We start from the raw sequence: 16,130 nt of genomic DNA, 5'->3' as shown, positions 1-16,130 counted from the left end.
CCCAGCCTCTCTCTGAGCCTCAGTTTCCCCACTTGAAACAGGAGGGAGTTCAATTTGATGAGCTCCCAGGCTTCTCCCAAGCCTGACATTCATTCTACCTGGTTCTTTTTATAATGTTCTGTGGCATTCACCCTCTAACCAAATAGGGCCCAGCCATTCCCTAAAGCCCTTTCAAGTCTAAGGTCCCACCCTACTCATTCAAGCTTTCAAAGATCTCCATAACAATCTAGTTCCACCTCCATTACCCCATCCCACTGCCACCACTGCTGCTTCCAGCAACAGGGTACAGTGGTCTCTAAGTTTGGTTGGAATTTCTATTTATCCACTTCTAATACTGATAAATTAACAAAGATTGATATAGTAGTCCTCTGAAGTGACAGAACCCCCACACTTACCACTACTTCTGTGTGCCTTTGAGAAATCCTCTGCCTTCACTACACCTCATTTTTTCCCATTTTTAACTTAAGGGCAGTGGACTAGAATTCTCTGAAAGCAGCAAGTTGTTCCAATATCTTCCATTTCTAGGCAGTAAGAAGGTGGAGATTATCTTTGATGTTTTGCTATAATCTTGATCTTCTTTCAGTGTTTCTTAAATGAGAACCTCTCCCCACATAAGCTCCTCTGATTAAGTGCCTAAGGATTCCACCACCATGCCCTAAACAGCATAGCCAGCCTTACGCTTTACTTCACCAACTCCTGTGCCTGTCTTCTTCCCCACCTCACCTTGTTCCCACCAAAAACAAAATGTTCTTTCCTCATCAGAGTGTGTGATAATAGTTTATTCTGAGAAACAGATGCAAGAAAGACAGCAAATTGTTTTACCCTACCAAATAATTTAAATAATAATAAACTAATCTTCTCATTAGTTTATTACACCACCCCTATCCCTGCTGATGCCCATAAGCCTCTCCCCACAAAATCACAGAGAGACCCTGGAATGGAGAGTTCAAAAGATACTTTATTTAAAAGTTTTGTAAACAGAATTATACTCACAGCTTCAGCAACAGTGAGAGTTCAGTTCTACCTCCCTGCTCAGCCCAGTTGCCTGGAGCACTTCCTCACACACCCCAGTGGCTTCACTTGAAGTCAGACCTGAATAGGTCCCTTCTCTCCCTCCTGGAAGCCAGTTCCAGGAGAGGTATATGGTTGTTGGCACCACAGGAGACGCCAGGAGCGAAGAGCAGGCAGGCAGTAGAAAAAGGAGGAAGGACAGGAGAAGAAGACATGGAAAGGTGGGAATATTCAATAGCAGCTAGGATTGGAGGTAGACCCGTTGTGGGTACTGAAAAGTGTTTGGAAAAAATTAAAAAGAATTATAAATGAGTATATCCAAACAAATGTTAAAAAATATATGGAAGAGGAAATTGCTTGCCTACTCTTGCCAACAAATCCAATTTCCTCAATCCCGTTCATGTAATGTGTAGCAATAACATTTCATGTCTACTAGTGACTATATAGTGTTATTGTAGCTGAGATAGTGTGGTTAATATTGACTAATATATTGTGGTTAATGATGGTTAATACTATATCTAAAATATTATTTTAAAAATCACAGAGATGGGAAAAGAGGGAAGGAGTAGGGAGAGATACAATGGGATGAAGAGGACGTTATGGAGTTAGAGAGCTTTCCCGGGTTCAGACCTGGCTGACCCGCCTCTGTTTAGTCTCTGAGAATCTCCAAAGGCCTCCTTATGGCTCTAAGGAGCATTTGTCCCAGGACCAGTAATAGAGACCAATGCTACAATCTGGCTATGCCTGGGCATTGCTGGTACTGATTATCATCAATATTCATAACCAGTTGTTGTGAGATATTCACAGACAGTTACTATCAATACCCACAGCCAATCATCATTGATATCCACTATCAATGGGTGAATGATATTAATATCTCACTACTACCATCACTAAAGGTTCCCCATCTAAACTATGATCTAGTTGAAGGTATGGGGAACATCAATAAGGGGATGGGAGGGGAGAACTGGTTGAGAGGGGGATTTAGCACCAATCCAGGAATTCAGGAAGAACTATACTCTACCATTCCTGGTCACTTCAGGATTAAGAGAAAGGCCTAGGGTGGAGCAGAGAGAAGCTGAGGCCTAGCTGGCCTTCCCCTAACCCTTTTTTCCTTCAGGCTCCCACCCATCCCTGATAATGGTGGGGGTGGGGTGGTAGAGTCTACCCTTCAGGCCATGGCTAGCTAATACTAACTAGCAGAGATTGCCATGACCTGGGATTACTCTTCAAAAATTCTGTGCCAAATCTAAGGCCAGAAATCCTTATCTGTAACCAAAAACTGGCAAGAGGAAGGAAGGGAAGGTGGGGTCCACCTTTTGACCAATGGGCCCATCACAGAATCCCACTAGGCCTCAGTTTCTGGCGGGCCAGGGCTACAGCATAATAGCGCTGGAAACGGACCAGGAGCACAGGAACCAGCAAGACACCAGTGCACATGCCCACAGTGGCTGTGACAGCAGCAGTGAGCTGGCCCAGAGCAGAGAGGGGGTAGACATCTCCATACCCAACAGTGGTAAGAGTTATGACAGTCCACCAGAGACATGTAAAGATGTCTCCAAAGTGGGGCTCACCCTGACCTGGGGTGGACATGCCCAAAAGCTCTCCATAGAGGAAGAGCAAGCCAAAGAATAAGATCTCAGCCACCCAAATCAGGAGAAAGGCACACACCTCCTTCCAAGAAGAATGAAGGGTGTGGACCAGGACTCTCATGGCCAGGGACTTTTCAAGGAAGCCCAAGAGACGAACCAGCTTGAGGACATAGAGAGAACGAATGGCCCCAAGTGTTAGGCTGAGACGTGGTTGCTGTTCAGCCTTGTCACCCACCACTAATTCCACCAGCACAGGGAACAGACAGAAAATGTCAGCAAGATTGAGAGGGCTACACAGGAAGCGCACCTTATCAGGGCAGGAAATGGCCCGGGCAAAGAGCTCAGTTCCAAACCAAAGGGCACAAAGCAGTTCCAGGTAGAGCAGGTGGGGGGCACGGCGGTAAACAAGACCATTGTTCTGCTGCTGCCGATGGTTTTCCCCCACCCCTACCCCATGTCCCATAGGAGTGAAGTTGGCAGAGAAGTAATCCAGCTGGACCTCCGTCTCCTGGAAGAAGATGACCAGAGCACACACGGCAAAGAGTGTGGAGATCAGGGAAAGGCACTGGGGGAAAAGAGGCATGTTAGAAGTACCCCCATTTACCAGCCATCCCCACTTCTCTAACTGGACCCCACCCTTTTTTGCCTCCCTTTTTGGAATCCCCTCAAATTCTCCTGGGTACTTGTAGATTCAGGGCCCAAGCACCAAGCCAAATGTGCGGCCATTGTGGCAACTTGGCAGGGCCCTGCGGGAGAGTGTCTAGCATGGTGCTACAACACTGTTTAATAAGTTACCTTGGCCCCTAGGGAAGACTGGGGCTGGTCAAGAAGCACCCAGAGCCATGGCTTCCAAGCATTCCGCAGTCCCTGGCCTTCGATGGGGTTCAGCAGAAGGCGTTCATCCATGTGGGCATTCTCACAGGCTTCCCAAGACAGAAAGTCCTGGGTTCGGGTCTCCTTGCCACTGAGCTTGAGCCAGCAACAAGGTGCCAGTGGCGCTTCTGCCAGGCCCCAGTAAGCCAACTCCTCCTCTAGGACATCCCGACAAACGTTGGCAGGGCAGTGCAGCTGCCGAGTACGGTAGTAGCCCAGCACGTAGCCAAAGAGTTCGGGATTTCGGTCAAAGAAAAACTCTCGAACTGGTGGACCCTGAGCAGCTGGGGTGCCAGGCGGGGGTGGTTCGGTCAGCTTGTAGAGACGGGTGCCTGGAAAGGCCCGCACAGTGCTGATGTAGGTCTCATGGCGCATGCCCCCCACGTTCAGGATCAGTTTATCATCCAAGCCCTCCATGGCAAACTGTGAGCCTGCTTCTCGGCTGGCTCGGATCCGCTGGCAAGAGGAGGGATGACAGGGATTAGGACGAGGTCCTCCTGCTCTCCTCTCCCCTCCCAGGCTTGGCCAGGGCAGGGAGAGGGCTGAGGGCCACAGAAGTGATGTGGCAGCCCAGGCACCCAAGGGAGGCTACCCCAGGCTGGGAGCTGGAGGTGTGTCTTCCTCCTGGGTCTTCGAGAATCAGGAGGACAGCCAGCTCTCAGATGTAGTCACAGTGACTAGCCAGAATCTCTCCTGGGCCCAGCAATTCCAGGAGAAAAGCCAGCCTAGCCTGGAAACAGATGTCTTTCAGGGGATCTTAGGAGATGCCTGGTGACTCTGAGAGAACAACTGTGCCATGGTATACAGCAGAAGAGTCACAGACAGGCAACCGCAGACTACATGGGTAAGATGGGGGCAGGGATGTCTCTTAATCCTTTGTCCATAACTTTGAAAAACGGGGTGGAGAAGGGGGTGGGGGAGGGGATAAAAAGAGAAGATGCCAAGGAAGGCTAAGTGCAGGAAATGTGGAGTGAAGATGGGAGTGACAGAGGAAGCTGGAGGGCCTTAGAGATCCCTTGGCCTCCACAAGGAGTAGGAAGTGCCTGACTTGAGAAACTGGCTGGGGGGTCGGCAGACCTGACAACGATGGTTTTTGACTGCAACTCCCCTGGCACCTGGTCCCGGGCACTCGTCAGCAGCACCAACAGCACCAACAGCACCAACAGCATCAACAGCACCAACAGCACCAAAAGCACCAGCAGCACCAGCAGCACCAGCAGCATCAGCAGCAGCAGAGTCCGTTGGTCTCTCTACTGGGCGCCCTAAAATTGCTTTGGGCTTAATGAGTTCCTTGCCTGGGAACAGAGAGGGGTAAGAAGAAAGTGGGGGGGGGCAAAGAAGACAGAGGGTGGTAGGAGCACAGAAAGGCAAACCAGCGGAGTCAAAACACCTACCCAGATCCACATTTCAGTGTCCCCATACCCCCTGACAGGCAGCCTGCTAAGGCCTCCCATGTTTGTCCCTGAGGGCAAAAAGGGAAGATAGCACAGGCAACCACCTCCAGTCTGGGAAAGTCACACCTCACACCCCCACCTCCCTCTCCCCCCATGTTTCCTTCCTCACTCACTTGGTTGTTTCGCATGATCCACAAACACTGGTAGTGAAGGAACCAACGGCTGGCTGGGCGGCGGGGCTGGAGGTGGTGGGGCGGGTGGTGTAGTCCTCATTGCTGCCGCCTCTGGAGTTCTTGACTGCTCCTGCATGGAGAGATCTCAGGCCCCAGGACCAGGGTGTGCTCATGGAAGAGCTGGCGAGGAGCTGGGGTTTTCCAGGAGCCTCCCGCTCCTGCTGTGGCCAGAAGAGCAAGTGCTGAGAGGCAACAATCCGACTCAGGGCTATATGTGTTCCCGCCTGCTTGGTTAGGGAGGCCTTCCTGGCCCCCAGCCTGCAGGGAATCAGACAAGAGACCCTAGCCAACTTTGCTGCTCCTCCTTCCTCCCCCAGCTTAGTTCCAGCCCAGAGCGGAGGGAGGGGAGGAGGCAGCTGGAAGAAAAACAGGAAGTTAGGTGGTCAGGCTCCAGCCAAGAGGCCACCTCACACGACCAGTTAATATTTTGAACAACTTTCTCCCCCACTCCACCCCTGCCCGGCGTCACTGTAATTCCCCCACCTTCCCCCCAGATCCACTACAGTCCTCCTATCAGAAGCCTGAAAAGGAGCAAGAAGTGTGGGGGGAGGGGGAACTGAGGAAAACAGCCTGGGAGGCCAGATGTGCTCTTGACTGCATCCAGCTGTTTCTGCCCACTCATTTTTCTTTCTTTTCCTTTTTCTTTCTTTCTTTTGCTCTCCTTTTCCCCAGTCATTTTTCTTCCTTTTTCTCCAGAGGTCCTGGTGCCAAGGATGGGAGTAGAAATCAGAGAAAAGGAGGGGCATGGAAACAAGGAGCCTCAGAAAAAAAAACATGCTTGCCTGTGGCCTCTGCCAGGATTGGCAGAGTCCCCAGCGCCTTGAGATAAGCCACATCCCCTCCTCCCCCTCTTTCTCAACCTCCAAGCCCAGTACCCCTTCCTGGGAACTGGGCCAGTCTCCTCTTTTGCTACTGATGAGAGTTTGCCAATCAAGGACCCAGAAGATTGTAAATTCCAAGAAAGCCCCCACCCCCACCTCTTGACCCAGCCCCCATACCTCCCTCCCACCACCAGACCAGACATTTCTAAGAAGAATGAAGATTCCTACTACAATTTAATACCCTCCCCAGCTCTTCCTTTTCAGCCCATCCCTCAGAGCCAGGGCAGAATTGGATTGAGAGTTTCAAGACATGAAAGCAGGCTCCTGGCTTCTCTCTTCATCACTGCCTTGCTCTGGGATTGGTGAAGGGGAAGGTCCCTTCAGTGGAGTTCATGGTGAGAATGGGGGGAGCAGAGGGTGGTAGTGACAAACACAGCTGTGGCAGGCCTTAGTTCCACTAAGCTTATTCTTACATCAGCCAAGGAGGACAGACAATAACTTGGGCCCTTCAGCACTTTCTAAGTGAGAAGGGTAGAGGCAGCAATTGTCTCTCTCACTCCCCCCACCCCACTTCCCTCCCATATCTTGCCCTTCATCCATACTAGCCTCTCTTTTTTAAAAAAATATTTTATGTATTTACTTTCAGAGAGAGGGAAAGGGAGGTAGAAAGAGAGGGAGAGAAACATCAGCGTGTCAGAGATATCAGTTGCCTCTCACACACCCTGCACTGGGGACCTGGCCCGCAACTGAGGCATGTGCCCTGACTCGAATTGAACGAGCAACCTTTCACAGGCCAGCACTCAACCCACTGAGCCACACCAGCCTGGGCCATACTATCCTTTCTTCATTCCATAAACCAACAACCAGTCTCTTTCATAACTGCCCTAACTCTTCCAGGTATCTATTGACTACTTCTTCCACATCCATCTGAAATATTACCTCTTCAGGGGAAACTTCTCTGAATCCTTCTCTCCAAGATAAGGTCCTGTCCTCTGCATTCTCACAACCTGCTTTTGAGGTTTTATTCTAGAGCACTTTTCATACTAAACCATTATTATGCATGTGTCCATTTCTGCATTGTATTAGTTTTCTAATTGTTGCCATAACAAATTACACACACTCAGGGGCTTAAAACAACAACAACAACATAATAATAATAATTATTATTATTATTTCAGTTCTCAAGGTCAGAAGTTTAACACAAGTCTCACCGGACTAAAATCAAAGTGTTAGCAAGATTCAATACCTTTCTGGTGGTTCTAAGGCAGAATGTTTCCTTGACCTTCCCAGCTTCTAGAGGCCATTTACATTCTTTTGCTCTTAGCCCCCTCCCTCCATCTTCAAAGCTAGGAACAAAGGGTTGAGTCCTCACACCTCATCACTCTGACCTCCTCTTCTGCCTCCCTCCTCTTCCACTTATTAAGACCCTTGCAATGACATTGGTCCCACCTGGATAATCCAGAAAAATCTTATTTTAACATTATCTGATTAATAACTTTAATTTCCCTTTGCCATGTAAGATAACATACTCATGGATTCTAGGGATTAGGACTTGAAAATCTGTTCAGGGGGCTTTATTCCACTCACCACACCCACCTCAACTGTGAATTCCCCAAGGGCTGAGCCATAACCGACTTACTTATCTTTACAAATTCCTACCCTGCACTCCTCTCTCCAGCCAAGTGTCTGTCACAGGGTGGGCATTCTTCATTCATCAGTAATTGAACAAACACATGGTATAACCTCTTATAGACACCAGACTTCTCACTTCTCATAAAACAAGCTTCTTCTTTCCATAATTCTAACCTAAATACAACCTGCTTTGTTATCCTAACTGGACTAACACCAGGTCCTGTGATGCCTCAACCTTTTTGTTATTTGCTTCTAACTAGTAAGCCCTGACTAAAGATAAACTGATAACTAGCCCTGCCAAAGCAGCCATTGCATGAGCAATTAGCCAGGTCTCCTAAGATGATTGCATCATTCTTGGCTCTGGGCTTCTTCCTGTTCCTCCTAGGTTAGATCTGTGAAGCCTCCACCATCTGGGCAGCAGGGGAAAGTAGGAGAGTGAATCCCCTGTAGAAAGACCACCCTTCTAGGCCCTCTTTCTGTTCTAGTCAGGCCCACCTACCCCATTCACCTTCACTGTTCTTTGGTAGCCTTCTACATGAGTAGAGGAATAGGTCTTGCCTTTCCCAAATTGGAGAGTTAGAACCCTATCCACATCTTGGGAGTATGTTTCCTATACCCTGTACAGAGGTAGGCATGTGAAAAGGTCTCCATAAACCCAGAATGTGGACACAAATCATGTTTGCAAACTCCTCTCCCACTTCATTCATCCTGTCATCTGAGACTACTCCCTACTCTCCCCAAAGAGCATAAATTAATTCATCTCCTTATCTTTCCTCAAGCCATTCTTTCTGTCAAGAATGCCTGCCTTTCCTCTCCCTCCTGCACTCTTTCTCCAAAACACACAAACACGGAAATCTGTTCATATTTTTTAATTTTCTAACTTAATTTTATTTATATCCTTACCTGAAGACATGCTTATTGATTTAGGGGAGAGGGAAAGGGAAGGAGAGAGAGAAGGAGAGAAACATCAGTGAGAGAGAAAAACATTGATCGACTGCCTCTTGCACACACCCCTACCTGGCACCAAACCCAAAACCTAGGCAAGTGCCCTGATGGAGAATCGAGTCTGTGACTTTTCAGTTCACAGGATGATGAGCCATACCAGCCAGGGAAAAATCTGTTCATCTTTAAAAGCCCAGCTAAAATGGTCCCCTTTCTTACCATTCTGTCAGAATTTATTCTTCCTCTCTCTCCATCTTCCTAGCAAGTTATAGTTCTACTTAGTATAAACTCCATTCTCCTTTGTGTGCTAGTTGTTTGTTTACTTCTCTACCTCTGGGGTATATTCACCTTGATGTCCTACCATTGTCCACTCCACTCCCACCCACCACCCACACCCTTTCTTCCATCACACACTGCCCAGCACCAAGTTTGTGGTCAGTCACTTTTTACTCAGCAAATGAATGATTCACTCATCTTTTCCCTGGTACAATGGAAGACTCAGGCAAAATCTTGGTCCATGTACTGCAAAGTCCTCCTGTTTCAATGATCCATGTCCTCCTCACCCCCAATTCTACACACGAACTGTGGGCTTTGTGTTTTTTTTCTATGCTCATTCTCTGTGTGGCCTAAAAGCCCAAAATTGCATCATTGAGATGACCGTTGGGATACACTCACATAGTTGCAGAATAATGAAGTTGGAAGAGCCTTTAAGGACTCCCATCTGCTTCCCAGGTTACAAAATGAGGAACTAAAGCTCATAGTGGGCATGATATTTGCCCAAGAACCCTTGTCATATTAGTAACCAAATCAGAAGTAAATCCCTGAAAAGTTTCAAGAGTTTTCAGTTTGCTTTGCTCACAGCCACCACCCATCAGCCTTGCACAGAAAAGTAAGTAAATGGTGCCACGCTGTGGCTAAGAGGCTGAGCTTCACCTACTGGCCTCATTCCTCGAAAGTGGAATTCCCAGCCACACCCTGCTTTCCCCTTTTCTCCTGAAGGATGAGGGGACAGGGAGGCCACCTTCCAGGAATAATCCACACGATATCCATATAACCACACCTTCTGCCTGCAGGAAACAGGACTCAACTGTGTTTCCCACATTTTCACCAGGCAAGATGGGGGAGTGGAGACGACAGACAGCTTGGGAGCAAAAGAGTCCAACTTCCTGAAGAGACTTGGAAGAGGCAATTCATACCTTCCTTCTCTGAACCAGCTCTGGAAGCTATTCTATGGCCCTGTGTTTATGGGGCTGGCTATTTGCAAAATGTCTCTTTGCCACATCTGGCCTTCTAAGAATTGGCTTTATATCCTGACAGGGACCTATCTAACCAGAATATGCAGATATGAACACCCAGGGCACAGGGCTGGAGAGGACATTCACAGGTTGTTTCATTAGGGGTTTTAACAAGCTAGTTTGGAGGTTAACAACCTTAGTCTTTCCCCCTTTAGACACAGAACTGCACGCTAGTTGATTTCCCAAAGCCTTCTTAGTCCAGCTTAGTGGGAATCTTCTACACTGTAGGTCAGAGGAAAGGAAGGTTTAATTTCAGGCAGAAGAGGGAAAGGGAGGCAATTTTTGTGTCCTCTGCCAAAAATTGACAGCATGCCTCATCTGGGAACAGAGATTCTTGGAAGTTTAGGGAACAAGAAGCTCCCTAGGGCGGCATCTAGGCCAAGGCCACCTGCTTGGGCCCTCCAATAAGCCATCATCCTTGACCTGCAGCTGGCCTATGGCTGGATGCCTGTACAGAAAGAAAAGGTGGGGAGGAGTTGGACTGCCAGGAAAATAAGGCCTGGCCGTAGCCCAGTTCTGGAATGAAATTGGGGGCAGATGACTATAAATCAGGCAAAGAACCAATGACAAATCAGGCAGGAGTCCTCTTTCTTCATTTCTCTCCCATCTGGGTTTAGAGTTCCAGGCATCTGTCCAAAGGATGGGGCCCTGAATAAGCTAGTTGCTGGAAGGCTGGGGAGGAGAGGGGGTGCTTACAAGGCTGAGTAAGGGGAGGAAGGATAATAATGGGATGGAAAATGGAGAGCACTTAGGGGTGACAGGGGATTAGACATGGGACTGAAGCATATTTTGTGGACTGGAGTGGAAGTCAGGCAGCCAAAATGATGTTTATATGAAATGATCTTGAAAATTGATTTCCTGGTTGGCTTGGAACGCTTATGAACAGAGCAAGACACCCTATTTGAAGCCAAGGTCTCAGACCACAATTTCCTCTTCCATCTACCCCCTCCTCAGGCCCAGAGCACATGATGTCATTGCCCCCCTGGACTTGTCCCTCCACCCCAGAGGGTGCTGATTCTGGAGTTGGGATGATTCTAACACTCATTGTCAAAGTCCTTTAAATCTATGTAATATTCCATATACTTCAACTACCTTTCAACAACTAACACTCAATTAGAACACAGGGACAATCTGGCCCATGACAGGTTACCACCCAGATGGCCATTTAATTAGTATACCACAGCTCTGTGAGGTTGTCAGGACAGGGGGAATTATCTCTGTTTACAGATGAGGATACTGAAACTTGGAAAGATAAAGCTAATTGGCTCAGAATCTCACTGCTGAAAGGATCTAAAATTACTCTAGTCAAAATCATCTTTTGCCGGAAACTCCCAGACTCCAGCCCCCATTAACACTCCTGTGGATATACAATTAATAGAAGGGCTTTAATTTCAAGTACTTGCAGAAATGGGAAGATTTGACTAGAAGTGATATCAACTTAAGTTGGCCAAAATGGAACTGTTTTGATACCTAAATTTATTTTTGCATGCAAAATTAGAAAAAGCCGACTCTAAAATTAAACTGAATGAATGGAAAGCATACCTTAATTGGAAATTAGAACCTTCCAGGAGGATCACAGATAAATTCTCTTTTCTAAAAGAAGTTAATCTGAACTTTTAGAGCCTGCTTCTGAACTGAGGAAGGCTTCTGAAGCTGCTCAATGCCAACACCCCACTTTTCCCTCTTCTCTGACTGCCCTTGTCCAAAACTTGTTACCCTTTCCTCCTCCATGTTTTTCTTCTCACCTCCTCCACTGCAAGTCCCTGATGACCTAGGGGACACTCAAAATGGAGTACTATACCAAAAGAGACTAGGAAAAAATATTCCTTTAGCTGTTTTTAGAGAAAAGCTGGTCTCAGGCAGAGGGGAACCAGCAATGGTATACGTTCCTTGGACTAGAACAGAATTCAGGAATCTGCCTAAAGTTTTCCCTGATTTTCTCCAGAACCCTGATGGATTCACAAAAGAATTTAATTTAATTGTTAGAACATGTGGTCCTGGCTATTATGGCCGATTGCAATTATTATACTTACTGGTTTCTGGGAGGAAAACAACTGAATTCAAGTATAGGGTCATTCTGAGGCCTATGAGAGGGTGTTTCCCCTTCTACTTACAAATAGTTTAGGAAAAATTGAAAAAGGAGAAAATATTAAGGCTCTTGTAGGAACTGGGGCTACTTTATCTGTTCTTAACCACACCCAACTAAGTTGCAAACTTTTTTTAAAAAAATCAGCTTTAGATGCTAAATTCCCAACTCCTCCCACTCCCTAACGCCCATGTCTAATGACTGAGTAGCGGCAATACTCCAATACCTCTAGCTACTTGGAAATCACTATGATTTGAGACAGGCTATCTAAATCATACAGCCTATTAGGTATTGGGCCTGAACTAAGAACCCAGGGTTTAGGCTGAGTTTAGAGAAGCACTGGCACCTAATGTTGTGATGCTTGCTATTTCCCAAGTTGGGAACTCTCACATGATTTTAGCTAGTTTGCATCAGACATTGTCTTACATTGTAGCAAACTCGATATTCAAGAGGGGAGAAGGGCAAAACCACTTGAGACAAGGAAGGAAGGGAATAACAAACCGTGAAGTGCTGAAAATAAGCCTTTATTTTAGAAAAGCATCTGGGCCAGAATGAGGATGGGAAGTGCGGGGTGAAGCTGGGATGGGAGAGAAAGAGAAAAGCTAGCCAACTCCATGGAAACTAGGAGACTTGAAAGATATCCAGCCAGCCTAGGATTAAGACTTTGGGTGGTGGTCAGAGGTGGCAGCATGACATATGATTCCAATTTGGGGTGCTACATCAGTTGGTCTACTTTGTAAAGAACATCTGAGGTAGCAGCTGCCACATTGCAAATGAATATCTCCTCATCCTTTTCCGGAATGTCAAAGACTGAAATAAAAAGAAGAATCTAGCTCCCTCTAGCTCTGAACAAGTTTTAGAATTGAGGGTGGGGGTGGAGGGCATCCAGAACCAGAGAAGCTAGCCCAAGAAATAATTCTGTCAGTGTTGTTATTATATAAGTAATAGTCAGCATACATAGAAATACTATTAATAGGAAAACTGGGGCCCAGGGAGAAGTTATTTGTCTACATGACATTAAAACTAAACAGACCATTTGTTCAGTTTTGGTGAACTTAATGCACCTGACTGATTCAGTGGAAAACAATTAGCAAGTAGAGCTTCTTGCATGAAGATGGCCAAATACAGTTTCTCCCAAGAGAAAATTTTTGCTTTTTCATCCCTTATTTTTGATTCATGAAAACACTATGTCTGAATCTGATTTGGTTTTCTGGTGTTCTCACCTTAACTGGATGCTCAGAGCACAGAAGACAGAGGCACTCCTATGTCCATCCCATGCCCACAGCTGTTCTCTCTGCCCAACCTACCCAAGCCAGACCTGGATCCCACCTCCATGCACTAACATGAGCCTGTGGGAAAGAGCGCTCTCTCTCTCTCTCTACCTCTCTCCCTCCCCTCTCCCTCTGCCTCTCTCTCCTCTTACCTACCTCCTTACATCTCCCTCCCTCTTTACCTTCTTACATCCATTCTATGGGCCTAAGAAGGGCTCTGAACACATAATGTAGGGCCCGGCCCTCAATACACTGCTTCCCCTTTGCTACCAAGGACTTCATCTTATACAGCTCACTGGCTTTGGCAGGAGACCCATGGAGGCAGTGGGAAAGGACACAATTTTTCTTTCCCTCTCTCGAGTTAGGGAAACATCGGGTGAGGGGAGAGCCATTTATTTCCATGCCGAAGAAAGCAGTTTTCTACTTTCTTACACTGGCCCCTCTTAAAAAGCCTGGTAAGAAGGCATTTGTTGAATTTAAAGGAGGCAAGGGATTTTCTAAGGAGCAAGGATGGGGAAATAAAAGGAAGGACAGGAAAGGGGAGAAAAGGGGGGAAAGGGAGGATCTTTCTCAACTGAGGTTAGCTAGCTTGCTCCCTAGATTCTCACTGGGACCTCAGCTAAGTTCTGGAGGCCCTGGGAACCGAATTGCTCTACAACATCTGCATCCTCTCCACCTTGTTTGGTTCTCCCCTAGGAGTTAGAGAGCCATCTTTTGTACAGCTGATGTAATTGAATGCATTTGTGAGTACTCATTTTGAATGCTTGTGGCCAGGGAGTAATAGGCAGGAAGTTAAACAATAAAAGAATAGTGGGGAGGGCTGTTGGTAAAAAGAGGAGTGAGTAACAGTAAAGGGGAAAAGGAAGTTAAGGGGGAAAAAGAAAGGAGAGGAGGTTGTGCATGCAGGCAAAGGAAGCTAAAACAAAGGCAATGGACTGAACTCACAGTAAGGCACTCTCGCCCTTTGTGGGGCTGCCATCTAGTCTAATCAGAGGGTAGCACCTAGAAAACAAGAAAGATAAGGCTTGCCTCCTCAGTGAATAGGGAGCCACAACGTGAAGACTGCTTTCTAATTTCCATAAAAACACTACACCAAAAGGGCACCTGAGGAATACAGCCCTGCTAAAGTATGAGTTAGATAGACTTTTATAGCTGGAAGAGGAATCTCAGGGCCCATCTAGTCCACTGCCCCCTCTCTCCTCTCCAGCACTACCACCCTGGAGCTGAAGAAATCTAAAGGGAAGATACACCAGCAAGTTAGCCACAGCTATATTCTTTTTACTTGGGGGAAGAAGGGAGAAAAAGGCTACCAAGTGCCTTCTATAGCCATGAATCCTTAACATACAACAACACTTCCTGAGGTTGGATTTATTTTCAGGCACTCTGGTAAGCTAGTGGGGGATGGACTTGGAATAAAGGGCCCCTTCTATGTCCTTTTAGCCACATCAAAGGATGTTGGAATAGAGAGCTTTAGTGTGAAGAAGTCCAATTTTTTAAGGAGGGGGAGCTGAGAAAGTGAGCTCCCTTTCCCCATCCCAGAAATCCAGATCACTCACTGCTCAGGCCTTAACTCTAAACAGGAGGGCCAGATCCTTTTAATGCAGAACCCTGGAAACAGCATAGTCAGCTGGTTGACAGTGTGTTCTGAAAAGAAAAAAAAAATAGGTAAGGAAAGGGTTTAGGGCGGATCTTGGCTAGTCATTTCCTCTAAGCCAGAGGTTCCCAGATGTTGCTTAAGCAACCAGAGCTGGCCTCAAAAGCACAAAAGAATGCAGTAATAATTTGAGAAGAGGCTTAGGGCTAGAACTAGAGATTTCCCTAAAGAGGCAATGTGCTGTGAGCAGAGCTACATGGAATATTTCAAAAATTAACTGTGCTGTCAGCTCAAAACCAGAGCAGTCATTTGCATATTGTTTTGCAAGTATATCCACCATCCAAATACACTGTTCAGGGCTTTGATTTCCACACTTTAATTTCTCCAGGAAATCAGGCCTATATGTCATCTAGTTTATTTTGCATGCAGACATGCCTATATTCAACCTTCAAAGACCCCTTTCTTCTAGCTGCCTTGGGAAGAGAGCGGAGCAAGTTACAATATAATAATAAATAGTAATAAATAATATACTATATATAATTATAAATTATATAATAAATCAACATTATAGCTGGAGGAAACTGAGGCCAGAGCAACAAAGAGATTTATCTAAGAATTGAAAAGGACCATACCTAAAATTTTCAAACTCTTAAGCCAGTGTTCTGTCCTCTATAAATTTTGCTCCTAGCTTAGAAGCTGAGGAATATGAGACCACCCAGAACTTGGACTTAAACCAAACAATAGGATAAGAAGGAGTGTGGGTGTCAGGGCCTGAATGGTGAAGGTAGTGTCAAGAAGGAAGCTCCTGGGCCTGTGTACCAGCATACAGGGCTGCAGTTCTGTATAAATTTAGCTTCTTGCAACAGATATAGTTGACGGCCTGGGAGAAGAAGATATTCACTTTTCAGAACATGTTCTCCATCTACAGAAAACAGAATAAATAAGCTTGTATCCAGGGCTAAAGCTCAATTACCTATGAGCCAAGCTAGAGTACCAGCTGCCATGCCAGGCGACCCATGGCATGGGCCCCAGGTAGCCAAAAAAGTATAAGACAATTCACAGTCCAAGTTCTTACACGAAACCTTGTCCAGTTTCAACCATTAAATCCATCCTTATGAAGTACTTGCAGACATTTTGCAGGACCCACAAATCTGCATCCCAGGCCATCTGGTAAAAGGGCTTATGGAGCTCTTACCACTAAAAGAAATGGGCACAATGGAAGGAGGTGACTTTGGCATTCTATACAGAAAAAAAAGGGGGGGGGAACTAAAATGAGGGAATTGGACAGTGACTCTGGCTTCAGGCTATGACACTCCTTCAACAACCTCTCTGTCCCTAGACACGCACTGACCTCCTCCCCAATTTTCTGGGAGGAAAGAGTAAAAG

General features: G+C 46.5%; 1 protein-coding gene across 1 annotated transcript; it reads right to left on the bottom strand.

The window, feature by feature from the left end:
• Window positions 1–938: 938 nt before the first annotated feature.
• Window positions 939–5,522, bottom strand: LOC119041775 (potassium voltage-gated channel subfamily C member 1-like). Its single transcript, XM_037135165.2, has 4 exons — window positions 5,044–5,522; window positions 4,554–4,771; window positions 3,399–3,932; window positions 939–3,168 (listed from the first exon to the last, which is right to left on the bottom strand). The coding sequence occupies exons 1-4, from the start codon at window positions 5,177–5,179 to the stop codon at window positions 2,347–2,349; spliced, it is 1,710 nt and encodes a 569-aa protein (XP_036991060.1). The 5' UTR covers window positions 5,180–5,522; the 3' UTR covers window positions 939–2,346.
• Window positions 5,523–16,130: the final 10,608 nt, after the last annotated feature.

Source organism: Artibeus jamaicensis, unplaced genomic scaffold, assembly GCF_021234435.1.
Source record: "Artibeus jamaicensis isolate MK-2021 breed Jamaican fruit bat unplaced genomic scaffold, CSHL_Jam_final contig_457, whole genome shotgun sequence".
Lineage (NCBI taxonomy): Eukaryota > Metazoa > Chordata > Mammalia > Chiroptera > Phyllostomidae > Artibeus > Artibeus jamaicensis.
This window is presented reverse-complemented; position numbering and strand designations above follow the sequence as displayed.

What these genes read in the sequence shown, in the direction of transcription:
- LOC119041775 (XM_037135165.2), bottom strand. Translation starts at nt 5,179, where the DNA reads ATGCAGGAGCAGTCAAGAACTCCAGAGGCGGCAGCAATGAGGACTACA. An exon ending in TCAAAAACCATCGTTGTCAG is followed by an intron (nt 3,933 to 4,553) that starts GTCTGCCGACCC and finishes TCCTCTTGCCAG; the next exon opens with CGGATCCGAGCCAGCCGAGA. An exon ending in AGTCTTCCCTAGGGGCCAAG is followed by an intron (nt 3,169 to 3,398) that starts GTAACTTATTAA and finishes CTTTTCCCCCAG; the next exon opens with TGCCTTTCCCTGATCTCCAC.